General features: G+C 41.8%; 2 protein-coding genes across 2 annotated transcripts in view; one reads left to right on the top strand and one right to left on the bottom strand.

Moving 5' to 3' along the window:
* The window catches only part of RSRC1 (arginine and serine rich coiled-coil 1), a 238,905-nt gene extending 224,489 nt beyond the window's left edge, over positions 1–14,416 (bottom strand). Inside the window, exons 1-2 of the mRNA XM_018570115.1 lie at positions 14,224–14,416; positions 8,742–8,855 (exon numbers count right to left, since the gene is read on the bottom strand). Of these exons, the coding sequence (XP_018425617.1) occupies positions 8,742–8,855; positions 14,224–14,405 (296 nt within the window). The 5' untranslated portion in view covers positions 14,406–14,416. The remainder of the gene's footprint in view (positions 1–8,741; positions 8,856–14,223) is intronic.
* A 7,432-nt stretch (positions 14,417–21,848) lies between these two features.
* SHOX2 (short stature homeobox 2) overlaps positions 21,849–22,216 on the top strand; it is an 8,241-nt gene continuing 7,873 nt past the window's right edge. The window contains exon 1 of the mRNA XM_018570114.1: positions 21,849–22,216. Within this exon, the coding sequence (XP_018425616.1) occupies positions 22,069–22,216 (148 nt within the window). The 5' untranslated portion in view covers positions 21,849–22,068.

Genomic DNA, 22,216 nt, shown 5'->3' with positions numbered 1-22,216 from the left:
CAAGCGTTCAGTATGATAGAAAGGGGCAGCATTCACCAACATGAGCCCAGTCTATTACACCAAGCGTTCAGTATGATAGAAAGGGGCAGCATTCACCAACATGAGCCCAGTCTATTACACCAAGCGTTCAGTATGATAGAAAGGGGCAGCATTCACCAACATGAGCCCAGTTTATTACATCAAGCGTTCAGTATGATAGAAAGGGGCAGCATTCACCAACATGAGCCCAGTCTATTACATCAAGTGTTCAGTATGATAGAAAGGGGCACCATTCACTAACATGAGGCCAGTCTGCTAAGGTGTCCTGGATGACCATGCAGTGTGTCTGAATGCAGTGGACACGTTGTACAAATAAAGGAAAACATAACCCTGTGTTGTAACTAGCATTATATTTGGTCAATTGTGGAGTGTTAGCCAGCCAATTGCATTGCATGGGCTGCTAATAATCGGCTAACTAAATCGATTTTGAAAATAATCGTTAGCTGCAGCTCTAGTCTGAATGTTGAAACGGTTTTGCACTTTCAAACAGAAAGTGGAAAATCCGTGGGCAAGTTCTAGTCTCTGTGCCCAGAATACCTGTCAATCTGAAGCATGAATAGCACAACTGAACGACTACAATTGCTGGTTTCCTCATCTGCTGATTGCACAGCACTGCTGAGCAACTATTAGTTGTCATCTCCTCCAAGCAGCATGGTGGCATTATTTAAACAACTAAATTCAACAGTGGGAGGACATATCCATTTATTATGTTAGAAAGAAGAACATCTCTTTAATGCTGTATAAATAACTTATTCACCCTAAATTTAATAACTGTGTCCACTATAAGTTAGTTCACTGCAAATAAGAAGGAATAAACATAAAATAATTGTATCCTTAGCTCTTGCTGCTCTGGCTGCTTGCAGAGCAGTGACTGTTAATTTTTGAAGACTAAACACATGTCTGTTTCCCTCACTGACAACTCAACAGTCCAGGTTGAGAACATCTTGAAAAAAAGGTAAATGCACAGATGGATTTGCATAAGCAAAAAATAAGATTTTTGCAGTAACTGCAACCTCTTGGAGTCCATTGAGGGAAAATCCTGGCAAACAAACACTGTAAGCCAGCCCCCCATATAAGTTCACTCTACTCAGCCCCAGCTTTGTAAAAAGCAGTATAAGGGCAAAGGAAGAAAAAAACAATCACAGGGGAGTGGGACCAGTGTCCCTCACTAGACTTCAAAAATAGATTTTATGGTAAGTACAAAAATCTTATTTTCTTTCTCATCTAATGAAGTAATATATAGGGATCAAAAAAGGGACATCTAAAAGCAGTCCAACCAGGGAGTGGGCAACAGCCACTGACAGTTAAAAGACTGGAACAAGGACTTGTCTGCAACTTTTTGAATCCTCTGCAACTACTTGAAGGGCCAAGTCCAGATCTAAACCAAATGAGGTGAGGTGAATCTGCCAATGACCAAGGAAGGGCCACAGAGGATCAACCTGATGCTCAGGACAGGGCAAAAAAAGATCGCCACCAAGGGGGAAGACTCCACCTGAAGGAACACTGAGCCTACACAGGTGAGTGGATGTTAAATGAAGAACACACCAAAACAGATGGAACAAGATAACTACCTGATAGGGAAGAAACAAACCAAGAATGTGATGTGCTCAACAGAAAAATAACGCTTGGGACAAGTTCTTAGGAGAACAGGACCCCGGAGGCAATCTTAGACAAATAAATCAGGTCCACAAGAGAAGGCCAGCTAGGGTTGGGAGAGTAAGGCCCAGGCCTTACACTCCCAACCCTTAGGATTCAGGGAAGGAATGACCTATGATAGGTATGAGGTTGTCTGGACAGACAACAAACCTCCAAAAACAGGATATCTAAGGAATGTGAGAATACTTACAGTGCAATACCTACCCCGAGGGTAGTGAAAGGTACCCCTACAAGGGCGGGCAGGGATGAAGGTATACAACAACCACAGATTGGTACAAATGAATTTCAAAAGAGCAAGAGGATGAGTAAAAAAAACCATCCACATCTGGCAGGGTCTATGGCAGAGATGGCCAAACTGCAGCCCTCCAGCTGTGGTGGAACTACGAATCCCATCAGGCTTTGCAAGATTCTCACAGACATGACACCCGGAGAGAGATGCTTCATGGGATTTGTAGTTTCACCACAGCTGGAGGGCCGGAGTTTGGCCATCCCTGGTCAAACTCTGCAGAACCTGCCTAACCTTGATCTAGAACATGGTGATAAGAATCTTCTGACTCACCCTGGACAGAACCAAGGACGGGATCTTGAGAAACTTTCTCAAAAGGCTGCACACCATCCACGGAAAGAAGACCTATCTCCAAGTGACCAGGTTATAAATTCTGAAACAACCCGTTTTAAATCGGAGTCAAGGGCAGGAGACTGTGGCCTTAAAAACAGCCTATTCAGAAGTAGACCATTGGGAATCTGATTGAGAAATGGTAACAGGGGCCACAGACCGGTTTGATTTAAGGGCTCAGGAGAATCAGAGACAGATTTTGCAGGAGATTGCACTGGGGTGTGTACACTGAGTGGCCAGATTATTATGACCACCTGACGCAAATTAGCTATAATTTCGCACTGAAGTTGCTAGAGGGCCAGACCATCATAAGTAGGGAAGCAGGTTGTTTACCACGACAGTAGAAGTGATTTTATTCTGAAGATATGGGTAAACAACGCGATTTAACAGCCTTTGAACATGGGATGATTGTTGCCACTCGGAGCCATGGAGCGAGTATCAGCAAAACAGCAAAATTCGTTAAATGTTCAAGAACGGAGAGTGGCAAGACTGGTATAAGACAACAGAAGGGCAACACTGCATCAAATTACTGCAGATCTTAATCAGGAATCCTCTCAAATGATCTCTGAGCGCACTGTTCGCCGTACACTGCATCGTATGGAAGCCGAAGGCCTGTTCGAACACCTTTGCTGTCTGCAGTTAACAAGATAAAACGTCTCCAATTCGCACAGGAACACAAGGATTGGACAGTCAAGCATTAGAAAAAAGTAATGTGGTCCAATGAATCACGTTTCCGTTGCATCATGCAGATGGCAGAGTGAGAATTTGGGGGGGGGAACAGCATGAAAGCATGCACCCCACATGCATGAGTACAACCCTTCAAGCTGGTGGGGGCAGTGTTATGGTTTGGGGCATGTTTTCCTGGCATGATTTGGGCCCTTTAATTAGTGTGGAACAACATCTGGATAGCACAACATACCAAAGTACCGTTGCTGATCAAGTTCATCCCATCATGTTTATGGCGTATCCCAATGGAGATGGCTTCTTCCAACAAGACAATGCGCCATCCCACGGTGCTCGTATTGTGCAGGAGTGGTTTCAAGAACATGAGGGAGAATTTACCTTGCTTAGGTGGCCCCCACAATCACCAGATCTCAATCCAATTGAGCATTTGTGGGACGAAGTTGAAAGAGCCATCAGGCAGCTGGTTCCACAACCATCAAATCTCACAGAACTGGACAGTGCTATTCATCAGGTATGGTGTCAGATTCCTCTCATCACCTTTCAACATCTCGTGGAGCCAATGCCAAGAAGAATCGCCGCAGTATTGAAGGCAAAAGGTGGTCATAATAATCTGGCCACTCAGTGTATATAACCTCTGCAGGCAGAATGCTTCAGCAGCTGAGCACAAACACTTAAGAAGTCGAGTGGAAGTTGAGGTCCCTGTGGACAGAGGAGACCTCTGCCTCACCTGCAACAGCTGAGGAAGCCTCTAATAGAGATGACCCTTTAACAATAAGGGTCTCAGAGTCCAGACTAAAGGTTTTGGGTGCTTTTGGGGATACTGAATAAACGCCAAAAGAATCACTAGGGAAGTATGAGCTAATGTTTCCTGTAGGACAACTGTCCTCTCCTTGTCTTAGCGAAAAGCAACCCCTTTGAGTAATGATATGGAATTTCACATTAATAAAACATATGGGGAAAAAACCTGTAATTTTTGAACTTCTAATCCACATTCACAAGGTATTCATCTGGTATCTTGTTGCTATAAGAAACATCCATACTTTTCTAGTTTCAACATTTAAAGCACACATGTGGTATGACTATAGATATTAAAACTATTATTTCTCACTGCTTTTAATGTAAACTTTATTCTCCAAGATCTTCAAAGATCACAACAAAGACTCCAAAATCAGGTTTCAGTCGGTTTCTAACAGTGTGTTTACACTACAGGGCTGGCATTATCTGCTCACCATGGAAGAAAACTAAGACGTTAGTTGCTGTATTGTGAAACTTAAAAATGAATTTCTCCACAATGTTTTTGGATACAGAGGTGAATAAGTGCTTGTATTAAAGGTATTATACTGCTTGTTCAGAATATGTAAATAGTTCAGTTTACTTTAAGTTTACTTTACGGACCAACTAAGCTTATCTCAGTGGATTAAAACTAGGTAGTACCAATTGGTGACTGCACTCAAAATGAAAAACACATAACACAAACAGAGCGAAGACCTTTAATGTTAGACAAGAACCATTTTTCCTCTACCACTCTAGAATGGCAAACAGAAAAATCTGAAATCTGTACCCAAGCCTGAATTTTAGTAGCCAATATATTTTTGCAGTAAGTAGTGTCATTGCACCTAGAACCATTGCAATCTAATATTATTATTCTCATTTCTATGAATAATATTCATACTCTAGGGCCATTTTCCTTCACATATTTGATATCATGCGTGCTTGTATCTCAATTCCTTTTTCATATCCTGTCACGGTATCAATCACTGCCTCCTGTCCACTCAATCCAGTTTTGATTTATCAGCCAACGTCTTTCTGGACTCCATAACTCGACCCAAACCATTTTAACGAGACAGTGACAAATAGCCCCCTGTATCACATCAACCTGTTCCACTTAGTAAACTAAGACACAGGAGCCATGACATCTCCACATAAAGTATTCCATTCCCCCGACTGATGTATATTAATGAGGAGATGCGATTTGAAATGCCTCTTCCACATCACCATCTAATATGATCGAATTAGGAAATGGGATGATTTATTAAATTTTGCTGAGCTGAAAGACTCCTTTATATCGTTCCATGTGAGGTTGGGAGAAGGGAGCTGTTGCTTTCAATTTCTCCTGCAGAGGACATATAGGAGTTTCACAGACAAATTATTGTCTCAAGGAGGCAAAATGTTATTAAGCAAATGCTCAATAACGCAAAGCTAAATCAGTTTTTTTAAATTCCTAATTTAATGTAAATCACGGTTCCTTTGCTGAAATTCAGTTTGCAATCTTATTAAGTCCCATTTGCATCATCCAGCCTCGCTCCAGGATAGTTTTAAATTCATAGAAGTAGTGGGAAAAAAAAAAAAAAAAAGCACAAGCCAAACTATTACAATATCTACCAGGACAGAAATAATTAATACACTGGCATTGGTCCTCAAATATAATAATAGTGCAGAGTATGAAAAGCATAATAAACAAAATAGCGACATTATTGGCACCTACAACAGCTTTTGTGGCAGCACCTTGCATGTCAGTTATGTAGCATCAATGCACATCTTACTAAAACTGTAAATTACCTAAGAACATTACAGAGAAGCAACCACTATTAAAATATTTATTAATTTTTAACATAATACAATCTCAAATTCCATAATTCTGTTAATATTAAATGTTCATACCTACATGCTATATTTTAAACCTAAATAAAAAGCAGGGTAATGTGTTTAAAGCAGGCATGTCAAACTGACATTTCGTGGGCCACGTGCCCTCTCACACATTCTCTGCGGCCCTCAGCGGCCTAAAGATAAAAAAATAAATAAATGTGTCCGTAGTGGTTCTTCAGTTGATAAGGTAGGCTTCCTTATATACTGCTAATAAATAATTCAGGAAATATTTTATGGCCCCTTTCTCTGGGATTAGGACTGCAGGTGAGGCAGGCCAAAGAGAAGTGCGTTCAGGGGAACAGTGGCACAGCAAAGCAATAGACTGCCATAGCAACAGATAAAGCAAACCAGTAAACCAATTAAATAATAGGGGTTATAATGGTGCTCTACAGTTTTATTTAAGAGGATGCTCAGCCTAAACATAATGAGTGTTCAGAGACTGGGTCGCACACAGGCTGTGCCACAGCTCCATGTTTATGTGTTGTAAGTAGAGGTGCACCAAAATGAAAATTTCTAAACCGAAATTTTAAAAAATGTCAGGCCGAACCCAAAAAAATTTTTATTTTGACTTCCTCTATTTTTTCATATTTTTTATAAACTTTTTCATTTTTTTATATTTATTTTTATTCATTTTTTTAATTAAATATTTGATTTTTTTACTTTACTTTTAGGGGCATTGGGGAAATATTAGGGGTCTAAACAGACCCCCATTATTTCCCTTTTAAAATAGAAAAAGAGATTGAGGACACAGTCCTCAATCTCTTTTTCTGTATCCCCAGTTATAAATAAGCAGGAATCCTCTATGAGTCTTCCTGTTCATTCATAACATGAGGACAGAGTGTGTTTACTATAACTAAAATCATGAATGAACAGGAGGTGATGTAAATCACTTCCCATTCATAATTGAGGATAGAGTAACCATACTATGTCCTCAATTATTTACATACACTCAGCGATCACTGAGTGTTTGTACCGCTCTCCTTCCTGACACACTGTCACAGGAGGCTGAGCGGTGCGGGGAGGAGAGACGCCGGCCGCTCACATCGCTCTCTTCCCGCAGTGCTCGGCGGCCTGTGACAGTTTCTCTCCTCCCCACTGGGCCACTGAGCGGCGCACAGCGGGAAGGAAAGAAAGAACGGATGCAGCACTGTATCAACCATAAAATTGCACTTTCGGCATTATGCCAAAAGTGCTATTTTCAGTCGATATGTTTCGGCAGCCGATATATTGATGCACCCCTAGTTTTAAGATGTATGAAGTTGATCAATACCTCTCTCCTGAAGATCCCATCAATGATGAAACACATTGAGTGTCAAATCCACAATGACATGACCTGTTATGCCATCAACTTTGCTTACCAATGACGGACTTGTCATACTGATCATAGCAAAGTTAAGATGACTATATGATATGCTAATTGTATATGTATTGGTGGATTTATAGGAGGTGTGTCAACCCATGTCATGGAGACTGTCTTTGTTTTTAACCTTTGTATATATGAAACTCTTTTTATACAGTATGTACAAATAAATTACGTTTTACTTATATTTGTATTGTCACCATGTGACTATCAATAAAGCCCCATTCATTTCCACTGGCTGACAAGCCGTTGATGACAACTTTCCACTATAAATCAACCCCCACTTCCCGCCGCTGCTCTGCAGCTCTCTCTACACGCTGGGAGCCAGCTGCATGCTCTGTTCTGTGTCCCCACTGCTCTCCCCCTGCCTGTATCAGGGTTTAGAGGGGACACAGGCACAGTATGCAGCCAGTTCCCAGCAAGGAGGAGAGCGCAGCTGAGACAGGCAGGAGGGGGGGTAAGCTCCTTGAACGATTACATGCGAACATCCATGGAGAGCAGTGGCGGACCTAATAACCAAAGGGCCCTGGTGCAAGATTTTATCTTGGGCCCCCCCTCCCAAGACGGGGTGGGGCGCGGGAGCGGATCACACTGGCATCCGCCCCCAGCGGTCTCTAATGTTGCAGTAGCGTAACCATGTGTGGGGCCCCCCGGACCCCTCACATGGGTACCGGCCATACCCCCTTGATGTTCTATCAAAGGTTGTGACTACGTTAGAATGTGTGAGCGGTGACATGGTCACACGTTTTAACGTAATCCCGCCCAGTTTTTCGGCAGGGGAATGTGTGACTGCCAATAGGTGAAGCATTCCAGCTCCTTTCCCAGCTGTTCCAGGGCAGATCAGCATTGCAAATCGTCCCACCTGCCACTGATCTCTACAGGTATTCTGTCCGCAGGTCATCGGAAAAAACTTGGCTGTGCCAGCGTAGAAATACTGTGATCTGGGTGGTGTACGGCCCATGAACAGCCATGTGAATGAGCCCTAATGCAGCCACCATATATAAGAACTAGTAAGCTGCAATAAATTACATTTTTGTTCTTGGGGTTAGTCATCCTGTAAAATGACAGTTGAGAAAAAAAAAAAATCTGAACACAGCCGTCGCTGCAAACGTTTTTACTTGCCAATCTATCCTGCAGCGTGTGCTGCCAAATACCACACTAATTCTGGGTACTCTTCCTATGAAGTCTGCAGAGAACAGAGACTAGAGGCTCATTCTTCTTTCATGAAGGGCAGCTTTGTGCAAAATTTCTTTCCGACAGGGTTGCTTTAGGTACCAAATTTGAAGAAGCAATGCTTAATGCATTTTTAAAAAACAAACAAACCTTGCATAAAATGAGAAAATACTTTTTGGGTAAATGCTTTTTCTTATACGACACACCTGCAAGTGAATGTCCTACTAACTAGGATTCTGGGCCTCACATTTACTTTGCTAAGCCTTAGCACCTAGCAGTGAAGGACACTGTTCAGTCTTTGTATCTCATCCACACAGACAGCAACTGATGTTACAAGGGAGTGACTACAGTTGAGTACAGATAACAGGGACAAAGAATGGCAATGCTCCCTATCCTGCTGTCCAGATTGCAACTACTGGGAAGTAACAATTTACAGGGTGTCCTACCTGTTGCAATGTTCCTGCAATGGAAAAATAAATTGTATGTTCATATTTATTTGTTTGTTTTGCAGATTTATTACTCCATGGGAAAAATAAATAGCGGATTACCTTAAAAAAACAAAAGTACCTTGATGTCCTTGATCTGTGGACTTTTCGTGACTTCCCTCTATCTCTTGACCTGCTGTGACTGCGCTTTCTCCTTGAGCTGTATGATGATTCACTACTAGAACGATGTCTGCGTCTAAAACATGAACAGATGAAAAAATAAAGGATCATTTTAAAAACTGAACATGAAAAAGTAAACGCACACAGGCTAAAAATATCCATAATCTGCACTTACTGGTTACATATAGTTGAACCTTCTTTGATGATACATCCAATATACACCTACCATTGCATATAAAGTGTACCCACATATACTTTGAGAAGCAGTTACCCGACTGCCAGTTGAAAAACAGAATATTTCAAATGGCAGATAAACATTCAAGGTATAATCATTTTACCTTAGCTACATCCCGTACTATTTTGCTGTGATGTACTAGTTATACAATAGTAATATGTCCTGTTAATATTTAAATGGTCATTTCTAAATGTGCCAGCACCCCACATGGTAATGCCTACTAGTACAGAGCAGCTACAGTTCTCTTTAAGCCTCATCTAGAGAGATCCTGTAAGAGTGCCCTTACTGTGGCTACATACTGTATGATTGCAGCAATAATAGCTATTTGACCAGTTATCACAGTGTTTGTGGCAACTGCATTAAAGTCTGTAGCCTACGATCTCTGTTGCTACCATATACCTGGGGTACTTCGGGGGCACGCCTGAGATATGATATTTTGGTTAAAAAAAACACTAGAAGGGGGGAGGGGGTCTGCCACACATGGAGATATACTATAAAGCTACGACCTTGAATAGAATGATGGACTGGTTTAGCCCTACGCGGATCAAACTCTGGGTAACCATAGAACAAGCTGAGATCTCAATACCCTTAACGTCATTACCATGGGTATGCCCAGACAAACGACCGCGGAGATGGAATCGGTCAAGCGTAACTAGAGTGATAATAGATGTATGGGACGCATTAATCACGAAATGTGATATATCATCTTATGTGGGTCCATTGACACCTCTACTTGGTAATCCAGATTTCCCACAGGGGTTGGGGGAGAAAGGCTTTTTGAGGTGGAAGACCTCGAGCCATTCTCCAATACTACAAGCAGTGAATACATTGGGTGTACTTCATCAGGAAGAACAAGTCAAGGTAGATGGCTCGAGTATTTCCAACTTAAAACATTTGTACAATTACCTGTGTTCCCACGGAGAGGGAGTTGACGGCAATTGAGAAAATGATCTTAAATAATCCCGGGGGGAAACACAGGGTGTCAAGAATATACAATATACTTCTGGAAGCGACATTCCCGCCCCCCCCCCTCCCCCCTATTATATTAGGGAGTGGGACCGAAAAATAGGACAGACTTTCTCAGAAGATGAATGGGATAAAGTTTTTTTCTTAACTTCTAAATCGAGTATTTCGGCTGGAATGCAGGAGAGGAACTTTAAAATATTAACTAGGTGGTATAGATGCCCAGTGACGGTACACAAAATAAACCCGCAAGCAACCAAGATGTGCTGGAGATGTGGATTGGAGGAGGGTACAATGCTGCACATATGGTGGACGTGTCAGGGAAAAAAGCCTTACTGGAGAATAATTTTTGAAATAGCAGATAGAATCATGGGATTAAAAATATCGGAAACTCCAGAAGTAGCATTATTGTCAATGCTCTATGGCCAGTAAAAAGCATCAAGAGGGGACTGATATGTCCTATATTGGCAGCAGCAAGGGCGATAATTCCAAGGTATTGGAGACAAATACCCCCGAGACTTGGGAATGGGTACTAGAATTGAACCACATAATGTGAATGGAAGAATTGACATCCAGTGTATATGATAGACACGGGACATTTGTAGAAAAATGGAGACCATGGATGGCTTTTCTTGGCTCAAAAGAGATCCAACAATACATGTAAGGACCCAGTGAGTTGCTTCCTCCTCTTTTTTTTGTGTGTGAGTGTTGGATTGTCCTTGCGAATGTATTGAAGGGAGGAATATGAGATGGGGAGGTTGGGGGGGAAGGGGTTAGATTGTTTTGTGAATGCGACGGGATTTTAGATAATATAGCTTTTTGATATAATAGTTGTATAAGTATTTACGATAACGGATCAGTGTGTCACGCATCTGACTATGGTTGATTAGCAATTATAGACAAGGGAATAGCGGTTAGATGTAGATGCTACTGTTATTTTTATGCATATAATTATATAACTAAATTGTATTTGGAATGTGATGAATAAAAACTTATTCTTGAAAAAAAAAAGTCTGTAGCTTTTCTTACAGGGCATACTGCTATAGGTGATCATCATAACTTAATGGCAACAACATGCCCAGTATTGCCCATGGCTGCTCTGTGAAGTGTTAGTAAACACAAGTGTTTGAGATCAGTTTTGGATACATTTGACATGCGCTTACACTACATTTACCAGATGTTTACCACACATTCACAATGACTTGTATGGAGGAATAAAAGCAAACCATTACTTATCACAATAGCTTGTGCACACCAGTCTTGGGAGTACATCACTAACATGTAGGTATAATTATTCCAACTCAAGACGAAGAAGAACCTGAAAGGAATGATACAATCTTCTGCATTTGTGATACTTAGACTGGGACGTGTTGTTGTTATAAATAAACTTAGACACGGTAGCCAGTCTTAGCAATTCAGAGCAATTATCCCATACAATTGTACCCTTTAATCTACACTCCAATCAACATTCATGCTTCTACTGGGCTAACAACAAGAACATGACAAATTCAATGATTTATTGGGAAAAAAACTATGAGAAGAGACCCATAGCAGATGGAAAAACTATAATGGGTATACTGTATATATGCCTATGTGGGAGAGGATGACATCTACACCAGAATAACTCAAATTTTCCGCTTAGATAAAACAATGCTGTTAATCTAATTCAACAAGCAACTTAATATGGCCTGATGATTGGCATCACTATATTACAGCACTTGGGCATGATAAGTAGCCAAATAAAAACAGATTGACCTTGTTCTGATGTCCGATATCTTTTAAAATTGTGGGATGTAAGATCGTAAATGGGTGCTAATGTAGACTCTGACCATCACCATGTGATAGCAAGAATAGGAGACTCCCATTTTCAACATAAAGCAAATAAGAGGCAAACAATTCTAACTTGCCACACTTCAAAATCCAGCAGCAGCAATCCAATATGCTAGCAGAATTTATGAACATCTGCTTCAGTGATCTCATGTCAAAGATAGCTTGGATCATTCAAGACAGGAGAAATGTTAAGAAACCATCTGCAAGATAGCAGAAGCCTTGCTTGGTAGGGAATCTGCATAGAAATAAGGTGCCTTGTTCAGTTTGGGGGTGGGAAACGATTACTGCCAAAAAAATGAAGATTACCTAGAAGAAAAAAAAATCACAAGCACAGCATATGGCATGTGGCATTTAAATTCAGAAAGAAAAAAGAAAAGGGGAAGAGAAACTGCATCTCTAGAAAAAGTGGGGAAAGCAATCTGAGAATAGAGGACCAATATTCAGACTGAGAAATCAGAAAGTTCTACAGGGGTATAATCAAATTGAGGAGGGAATTCAAACCAAGATTTTTCACAAACAAAGCCAGAGCTGGTTACATAGTTACATAGTATTTGAGGTTGAATAAAGACATTAGTCCATCAAGTCCAACCTTGTTATACTTACATGTGCCAACGGATTTCCTATATTGACTGGAGTGAGCCCACTATTATTAACTCCTTTTTTACTACTTTCTGTGTTATTTTTATCTATGATTAAATTATCAACGTTTAGTTTAAGTAATTTTATTTTTATACCCTCCCCCCCACTTTCTAGTTTAAAAGCTCCTCCAGTCTTTCTACCATTTTCCCTCCCAGGAATGCTGCACCTTTCCCATTAAGATGCAGCCCGTCTCGGCTGAAGAGCCGATAGCCGACTGCGAAGTCAGCCCAGTTCTCCAGGAAACCAAAACCTTCCTTCTGACACCAGCTCCGGAGCCACTTGTTAAGCTCCCTCAACTCGCGCTGTCTGTCCGGAGTGGCTCTTGGCACCGGCAGTATCTCTGAGAAAACTACCGTGGTTCTATTATCAGCTACCAACACAGCATTCCTGCATGCTGGAAACTTTGATTAGCTTCTAAATAAAGCAGAAGTCTCCCCAGACGAGAACAAGAACCCCATTTGTCAAATGGGATTCAGAAAGCTGGAGAAAGATACAGCCAATATGAAACATAAAAACAAGAAATCACTAGGCATTGTCAATGGCCCTGCATAATGTTTTAACTTTATTATTTAAAATCTCAGGAGAAGATTCTATTAAATAATTTGAAGCATCTGGAATAAAGAGGAACTGTCCAATCAGTGAAAATGTGCAATTATCCGTGCTCTTCATAAGAAAGTAGACCCAGTGGTATCTGGAAATCATATATGTATATCTCTTCTCAATATCGCAAACAAAATCTTTGCCAACATTCTTTATTTCCACTGCTTAGAATTTAGAGATGGAATCCTAGGCAATTACCAGTGTGGATTCGGCCCTGGAAAATCAACAATGAATCAGATATTTACTATGAACCAGATCATGCAGAAACCAACCAGGCAGGATCCCACCAACCTTTTTACCGACTTCAAGACCACCTAAAAGTGAAACTCCAGGCAAACAGCTTAAAACACACATAAAATACTTATATGTTTTACTTGCCAAAAGATTTGCATTTGTGTTCTGAGATTTGATCTGGCAGGGCAGACACCCTGATTTTTCTCTGCAGTAGTTCAGTAACACTTGCAGGTCTTTTTGTTCCCCCGGCCAGTGACTAGAATGTGAAAATTAGATGCACCATCGGCATGTTCCTTGTTAGCACATGAGCCCTGTAGCACAACTAAGTGGCTCATTAGTTTGCTTCTCCCTCTCCAGCCTGAGTTCTGCTGTACTGAAGATTGCAAGGAGCTAATACCAGGTCAAATTCAAGTACTTAGACTGATGGCGTTAAAAATAATTAATAATTATGTTTTATTGAATAAAGAGCCGCATTCATTTGTGTATTTCTATCTACATGGAGTACAGTTTTATTACAGCATGGCCCCTTCTAAAAAAAATAACAATCAGCTTTGTAATTGCAGCAAGGTTGGTAAAGCGGACTATGACCAAAGTGCAGTGGTCTGAAACCAGTCAGCTAGAATAGGGCTAGAACAGAACAATGCCTCTCCCCTTCAATGCTGCCCTTCGGAGTTGTATGGCAGTTTGGTGACCAGGCACAACTAACTATACTTTATAATGCGTACCAAATTGGATATGCTGTTGATGTAGACAATGTACCACACTGTGGCTGCCCTAAAGGCCTAGCAGCAGTATACTATAGCAGTATACTATACAGGAAAATGACTGCCGTTATACTTAATATGCTGGTTTTGGACTACTGAGAATACTAAAAATATTCAGGACTGACCAATGAGGACTGTAAAAATATCACCAGCTTCACAATGTGAATAATCCAGCTCACCTTTTGTCATAGGAGTGTGAACTTGAGTATGCATCTCGAGAGCGAGACCTTGATCTACGTCCAGACTTTTTATGACTACGAGTTCTGCTTTCTGATGAGCTACTGGAGGATGAACGCTTTCGATGTTTCTTCTTTTTGCGTGTCCTGGTTTCCACCTCTGAATCAGAAGAGTGGCGTCCCATTGTGTTCCTTACAACAACAAAAAAAGCAAATGTTTTGGTCATGCCCCAAACTAAAACCCTTCTGGCAAAAAGTTAGAGAAATATCACAAAAATTCACTGACTACCATACCAGACAACCCCTCTTTCTTCTTAGCGCACTCCCACCTTCACCGTCCTATCCCTCTCTCCACAAATCTCCCACATCCACTCCTCTAGCCTGCATCCCCACCCTTCCTGTTGTGTCTTTTTTCCCCCTTCTTAAGTTATTCATAGATAGAGAAGATTAGATAACATCCTGATTACCTTAAGGACAAAATACAAGACTTCGATAATACTGTACATTGCTTTATTGACTCCAAGATTAAATTCATGACCTGTTATTTTTAATATGTTGTGTATATATTACACACACACATATATACATACACACACATACATACACTGTACTGTACAGTACAGTGCAGTGCAAACGTTTTAGGGCTAGTTCACGCCAGCCACAGTGCATCCCGGACAATTGGGGCCAGAACGCACTTTTTGTTGGGGCGGGAGGGGAAGTGGCGGTGCATTGAACTCAATGGCACTCCGGCCGCACTGCAATCGGCCACACGGGAGTGCGTGGCACATCAGTGCCTGCAGTCCGGTCAGAAAAAATAGTGCTTGCAGCATTTTTTCTGACCGGTCCGGAACGCAGGCACTGATGTGCCACGCACTCCCGTGCTGCTGATCGCACTGCGATCGGAGAGCGTGGCTGCGGTACCATTGACTTCAATGCACCGCCACATGCTCTCCCGCCCCAACACAAAGTGAGCAGCCGCAATGCGATCCAGTGCGTTCAGGCCCCAATCGGGGCCCTTAGGCAGGTGTGAAAAAATGCTGTAAAGTAAGAATGCTTTCAGAAATAACAGTGTTAATAGTTTATTTTTATCAATTAACAAAATAGAAAGTGAATGAACAGAGGAATTCTCAGCCAACCTTGCACAGCGCTGCAAACTGAAAGATGGCCTGGTAATGGAAGGGATGTAACATGCCAGTACTGAAGTGGTTAAACAAGGTGGCTGTGATCTGACATCATCAATGTGTGACTTCCTCTTTTCCGACTGAACACACTGCTGAAAATGCTGCATGGTTTTTGGTCAGTTGTGGAGTATTAGACAGCCCAATGAATGGGCTGGGCTGCCCTAACACAACGCACAATAACACACATGCATTTAAACTGGGTTCACACCAGTCGCATGCTAAAATTGTCCTGTTAGTCTGATGTTGGTGTCCGCTGGGTGGCAGTGATTCCTTGCATTGTTACCACTGGTGATATTTGTGGGTTCAATGCAAACCACGTTCACCCAAGCCCACGCAAAACTGTCACTGACACAGCCCCTCCCAGCCAACAAGTTGTGGCCGGGGCATTCCCCGCCCCACAGTAACAAGTCACAAAGGAGTGGGGAATACCTTGGCCACAACTGATTGGACCGGAAGAGGGGGTGTCAGCGACAGTTTTGCAAACTTGATCTGTGTCCACACACATCACTAGTTTTAGCAATGCACCCAGTAGACACCAGTGTCACACTTAGGCCTCATTCACACTGTCCACTTGCGATTTTATCCAGAGATCTGTCTGCAAAATCTGTCAGGCTAGATGCTTTTTTATGCTTATGATTTTAGATGCATCTGTCCTTTGTCCGCTGAAGTAGCCAATGAGATTTCAGCAAATAGACGTGTTTTAAATTTACATAAGTTTGCATGCGTTTTGGTGCATTTAGAAGCCAAGACTTATTCCTGGACGCACCTAACTTTTCTAAACGCAGCTAAACTGACTGAATCTAAAAGCATCTAAACGCAAGGTGAGAATGGATCCATTTGAAATCATTAGATACATTTATATACATTTAGAAAACCATTAAACCATTGCATATAAAAGCACCTAATCGCACCCTAGTGTGAATGGACCTATTGGAAACCATTAGATGCATTCATATGCATTTAGAAAAACATAAAAAATGCATATAAACGCACATAATCGCACCCTAGTGTGAATGGGGCCTTAAAGTACCATTTTAGCTTGTGGCTGGTGTGAATGTGTGTTATTGTATGTTTGCTTGATGTAATAAACTGGGCTCATGTTGGTGAATGCTGCCCCTTTCTATTATACTGAACGCTTGGTGTAATCGACTGGGCTCATGTTGGTGAATGCTGCCCCTTTCTAACATACTGAACACTTGATGTAATAGACTGGGCTCATGTTGGTGAATGCTGCCCCTTTCTATCATACTGAACGCTTGGTGTAATAGACTGGGCTCATGTTGGTGAATGGTGCCCCTTTCTATCATACTGAACGCTTGGTGTAATAGACTGGGCTCATGTTGGTGAATGCTGCCCCTTTCTATCATACTGAACGCTTGGTGTAATAGACTGGGCTCATGTTGGTGAATGGTGCCCCTTTCTATCATACTGAACGCTTGGTGTAATATACTGGGCTCATGTTGGTGAATGGTGCCCCTTTCTATCATACTGAACGCTTGGTGTAATAGGACATAAACAAGTTGCATTCACAGTTCAGCTTCCCATACACTATACTAGAACACCCAGGAACTGTCCATCCACAATACTGTAAATACGAGAGCAGGCCCAGCCAGGTCCTCTTCCTAGCACAAGGACCGCTAGCAGCAGCTGTAATACAGCCGTCCTGCAGCCACCCACGGAGCCGGGACCGGATAACCGAGGGGAACGTAAAGGGGACAAAAGCACCGAACAGCGCGCACCACTCACCGGAAACTGCACAGGATCCCTGACCCACGCTGAAAACATACACTCAGACAGGATAAATCGAGCCAGCCCAGCTCTAGGCACAGGCAAACGAGCACCGAGCAATCGATGAGAGAACAGCTCGCTGAGCCTGTGATACAATGGAGGGGAGGGGAGGGGAGGGAGGAGAGGAGACGCTGGAAATCAATGTGCAGCGGCTCTTCCTCCAAAATGACTCTTGACTGCTGCTTTAATACACAGTGTAAACACCAACTAATTATAGTACTGTAGCGGTTCAGCCAGTCTGCTGTGTACCATGAGCACAGTGCTCCATCAATACAACTCTGACCAGTGACTCGTATATAGATGTATTACAGAGAAGTGGAAGTAATACAAGACAGGTGAGGGGAGTCACATGAACCGACCAGTCCCTCAATGAACCAAAAGCACAGTACAGAGGGATAGCAATAATAATAATAATAATAATAATAATAAAACCAAAGCACAGTACAGAGGGATAATAATAATAAACCAATGCACAGTACAGAGGGATAATAATAAACCAAAGCACAGTACAGAGGGATAATAATAAACCAAAGCACAGTACAGAGGGATAATAAACCAAAGCACAGTACATTAATAATAATAATAATATTATGATATATGTTATCCTTCCCTTTATCGTAGTCAACGGATGCAGATATTTCTTATATGGCCTTATTATAGGAACATACTGGCTGATATCACAGAGCCATTCTCCCCAGCCTGGACCAGCTGTATACACTTTGGTATACATGGCTCTGTGTAATATCAGGAGGTTGGACTCTTCTGTGCTACAGATTAAAACTGTTGTCTGTATTGTTTCAAAATGTTGTGTGGCAGTTTCTATATACCTGTGTGTTATGTGTGTATACTGCAGTGACTGTAGCGTGTAATGTATTCTAGTACAGTGAATACTGGTTATTGCTCAGTGTATGTATGTACACTATATAAGTAATACCATGTAGTGTGTGCGTGTGTGTGTGTGTGTGTGTGTGTGTGTGTGTGTGTGTGTTTGTAAATTTCTTACATGTGTGTTTATGTGTGTATTCTGCAGTGATTGTGGTGTGCAATGTATTCCAGTACAGTGGATATACTGGTTCTTGTTCACTATGTGTATATGTACAGTATATAATACTATGCAGTAGTGTGTGTGTGTGTGTGTGTGTGTTTCCTATATACATGTGTCTATACAGGAAACGCACTCTATCATAACTAATTCTGATCATTTCAAACCCTCCATGTTGGCTCTCTGCTCCCTTTATTTGGTCTTCCTATTCGGTATTCCTATACCTGGTTCACACTATCGGTCAAGTTTAAAGCTTAGTGATCTGTAGACTGTAAGCTCTTTAGCACAGTTTCTCCCCCTTTTGCAATAGAGTTCGTCACTTGCTAATGAGTTATATGCAGGCCCTTCACAATTTTGAATAATAATAATGATTATTATTATTATCACTGGTATTATTATTGTTGTTGGGGTTTGTATTATTATTATTTGTAGCAGTGTTTGAACAATAATGTTTTAGCCTTTGTTCACTATTCGTTGAGGTGGTGAAATTATTCCTTTATGTACAATTCGATTCATTGAAATGATCCATAGGTTGTGTGTTTATGTAATATGAGGAGACTTACTGCGATTCCTAATAAGTAATGTGATTATAGGATCGGACGTCCTGTGAATAATCGGAGCTACTTATAAGATCAGATCCCGTCCTCTGTGTGCACATACTATTTCATATCAGAGGCTGGTAACACTGATGAAGAGATGGATTTATATACTCTTGTGTATCTATTGTATTCCATTGTCAGGAGAGGTTATTAGAAGAGAAGTGTGCCAGCTTGGCTTCCTGGGTACTCCTGTCAATGAGGAGGGTGATATCTCAGCTCTGTCTGGTCTGTACTATTCCTATTCAGCGCCCTGACAATGACAAGGGTGGCAAGCCATCTTTGTCCCCACTCATTAATTTTTCTGGGTACAATGTTCTGTCACTAAGCAAAATGACAAGCAAAGTCTGCCCACATTCTGTACTCTTCTTAAGTATAGTGCCCTGTCACTAAGCACTGCAGGATGGCAAGCAATGCTTTTTCATTTGGTACTCATCCTGTGTAAAGTGTCCTGCCACTGAAGAGAGTGACAAATCATGTATGTCCCCACTCAGTACTCATCCTGAGTAAAGTGTCCTGCCACTGAAGAGAGCGACAAAACATGTCTGTCCCCACTCAGTACTCATCTTGAGTAAAGTGCCCTGCCACTGACAAGAGTGACAAGTCACTGCAGAGGGTGACAAGTCACGCCTGTCCCCATTTAGTACTTGTCTTGCATTCAGTGTCATGTCATGGGGAGGGTGACAAATTATATCTGCCCCAACTCAGTACTCCTCCTGGGTACAATGTCCTGTCACTGGGCAGGTTGACAAACTGTCTACCTCCACTCAGTACTTCTTCTGGGTACAGTGTCCTATCATTGAGCAGGATGACAAGCCAAGTCTATCCCCAGTAAGTACTTTTCCTGGAAACAGAGTTCTGTCATTGATAAGCTATGTATGTCCCCATCCCCACCCCTGTCACTGAGCAGGATGATAATAAATGTCCCCTTTAAATACTTTTCCTGGGTATGGTACGGCAAAGTCTATCCCAACTTAATACTCTTCCTGTGTGTCCTGTCACTGAGCAGGATGACAAGCCATGTCTATCCCCACTAAATACTTTTCTTGGGTACAGTGTCCTGTCACTGAGCAGGATGACAAGTCATGTCTATCCCCCCTAAATGCTTTTCTTGGGTACAGTGCCCTGTCACTGAGCAGGATAACAAGCCATGTCTATCCCCACTAAATACTTTTCCTGGTTACAGTGTCCTGTTACTTAGCAGGATGACAAGCCAAGTCTATCCCCACTAAATACTTTGATGACAAGCCAAGTCTATCCCCACTAAATACTTTTCCTGGCTACACTGTCCTGTCACTGAGCAGGATGACAAGCCAAGTATATCCCCACTAAATACGTTTCCTGGGTACAGTGTCCTGTCACTGAGCATGAAAACAAGTCATGTCTATCCCCACTAAATACTCTTCATGGGTGTCCTGTCACTAAACAGGATGACAATTCATCTCTGTCACCTTTTAGTACTTCTCATTGACAGCTGTTCCACTAATTCTCCCCACCCCAGATGTAGTATGTAGTAGTACAGTGAATTAATTAAAATAAAGGAAAATAATTGTTCTACATATATTTAGAAAATGTTATCAGGGGGCAAAAATTCGGAATGCTAAAAATCGCAATGCTATAAAAAATGTTTTGTTTTTTTTATATATATCTATAAAATAATTTTATATCTATATGTACAAATGTTCTATTCACTCTGCATCAAACCAATAACATGAAATAATTTATGCTCTATATTTGGAAAAATCGTTTGAGTATGCATGTGTTAGCATATGTGTGTGTCGGATATGAATTTGCATATATAGAAACACATCACACACACATTTACACTGTGTGCGAATGTCTATAGAAAGCTGTGTGTGTATAAAATCACATAAACGAAATTACACACATAAGTAGAATAAACTCTAGGTCTGGGACCCGTTCAATTAATTCATTAGCCATGGATTGGGAATTGTGCCATTGGACATGGATAGTCACGTCTGTGCTTTGTAAGATTTACAAAGATCAGGGCAATCAATAAATAATAAAAAATTAGAATAATGGATGGAATGGGATTGCCAACATTTTCAGGTCAGGTGTATAAAGATTGAGTCCCATGCTGACAGTCGTGAAACATACATATTAGTAGATGACTGAGCCAAATTAAGAATAACTGAAAATGCATTTATTTAAGTAGAAAAATTGCCCTGAGTGCTAGCAGAACCTCCCAGCCAAAGCAAAGCCATCACTATATTACTGCCGACGTCTTATTAATATTAGCAGCGCCAACACCAACGCCTTTCTACAATCCATCTGCAATGGATATTGTAATTGTTGTTTCCTTTTTTTATGTTTCAGCTGACACCCAACACGTTTTGTAGACAATATAATTCATGGGGTACTTATTACACCACAATAATAACCAATTGCAAAGGTGTCAAGTCACGAGCACACTGATCGATCAGAATTAAATACAAATACTGGATCCCAGCATGAAATTCCCAATCAATGATGCCCTTGGCAAAATGCAAAGTTTGCATGCAGCGCTGATTGTTTTTAAAGTTCCGCTGATGAAACAAGATCTTACAATGAGACAGACGCTGACCCGGGTCACTGGCCTTTGCCCTGCCGTGGTTGAATGCCCCCCTTATGGTGGTGGTGGCTCGGATGGTGATGGGTTTATGGACAAGATAAGGCAATTTAATAAGCATGTTTGATGTGGTTAAAGAGGGACCCGATTGGGAAGGGGGGGATGTGCTTTGCTCCCCTGGGCTGCAGAGAGCAGACACATGCCAGTTTGCTGGTGGCCCCTCCCTGATCCTGCCCATGTCCCCTGTGTCTCCCTCACTCAGGACAGCATGCACAGAGCAAGGCTTTAACTAAATTAATTAGGGATTCTTGTCAATCCGGGGGATTAATGGCCAATAGCAACCTGACCACAAATGATCTGGGAACCTGTAGGGCTCTAGTGATCTCGCACTGCTGCTGCTAGGATGCTACAAGGGAGAAAGGGGGATTCTTTTCCTACTTTCAAGGGGAGGTAATTTGCTGAGAACAAGGGGCAGGCTTTGCAAAGTATAAATACTGCGACTTCAATAGCACATCCCTATCTGATGTGAAACTCTTAGCAGGAAGAATTGACAAAGATCTCTAACGAGGGGAGATTGAGTGGGGTTTTCTAGCTGCTCAGCCCCCTTGATGTCTTCTGATTGAGCTTTCAGGGACCCTGGAAGGAAGATCTGCCAGGTTATTATCCGCGGCCATGGAAGAACTTACTGCTTTTGTGTCCAAGTCGTTTGATCAGAAGATAAAGGAGAAAAAAGAGATGATCACTTACCGGGAGGTGCTGGAGAGCGGCCCGGCCCGGGGGAAGGAGCAGGGCTGCGGCGGGGATGGTGTCCGGGAGGACG

The sequence above is a fragment of the Nanorana parkeri genome, unplaced genomic scaffold (genome assembly GCF_000935625.1).
Source record: "Nanorana parkeri isolate BGI_ZX_2015 unplaced genomic scaffold, ASM93562v1 scaffold1458, whole genome shotgun sequence".
Taxonomy (NCBI): domain Eukaryota; kingdom Metazoa; phylum Chordata; class Amphibia; order Anura; family Dicroglossidae; genus Nanorana; species Nanorana parkeri.
Note: the sequence above shows the minus strand (reverse complement) of the source record. Positions and strands in the feature narration are given on the sequence as shown.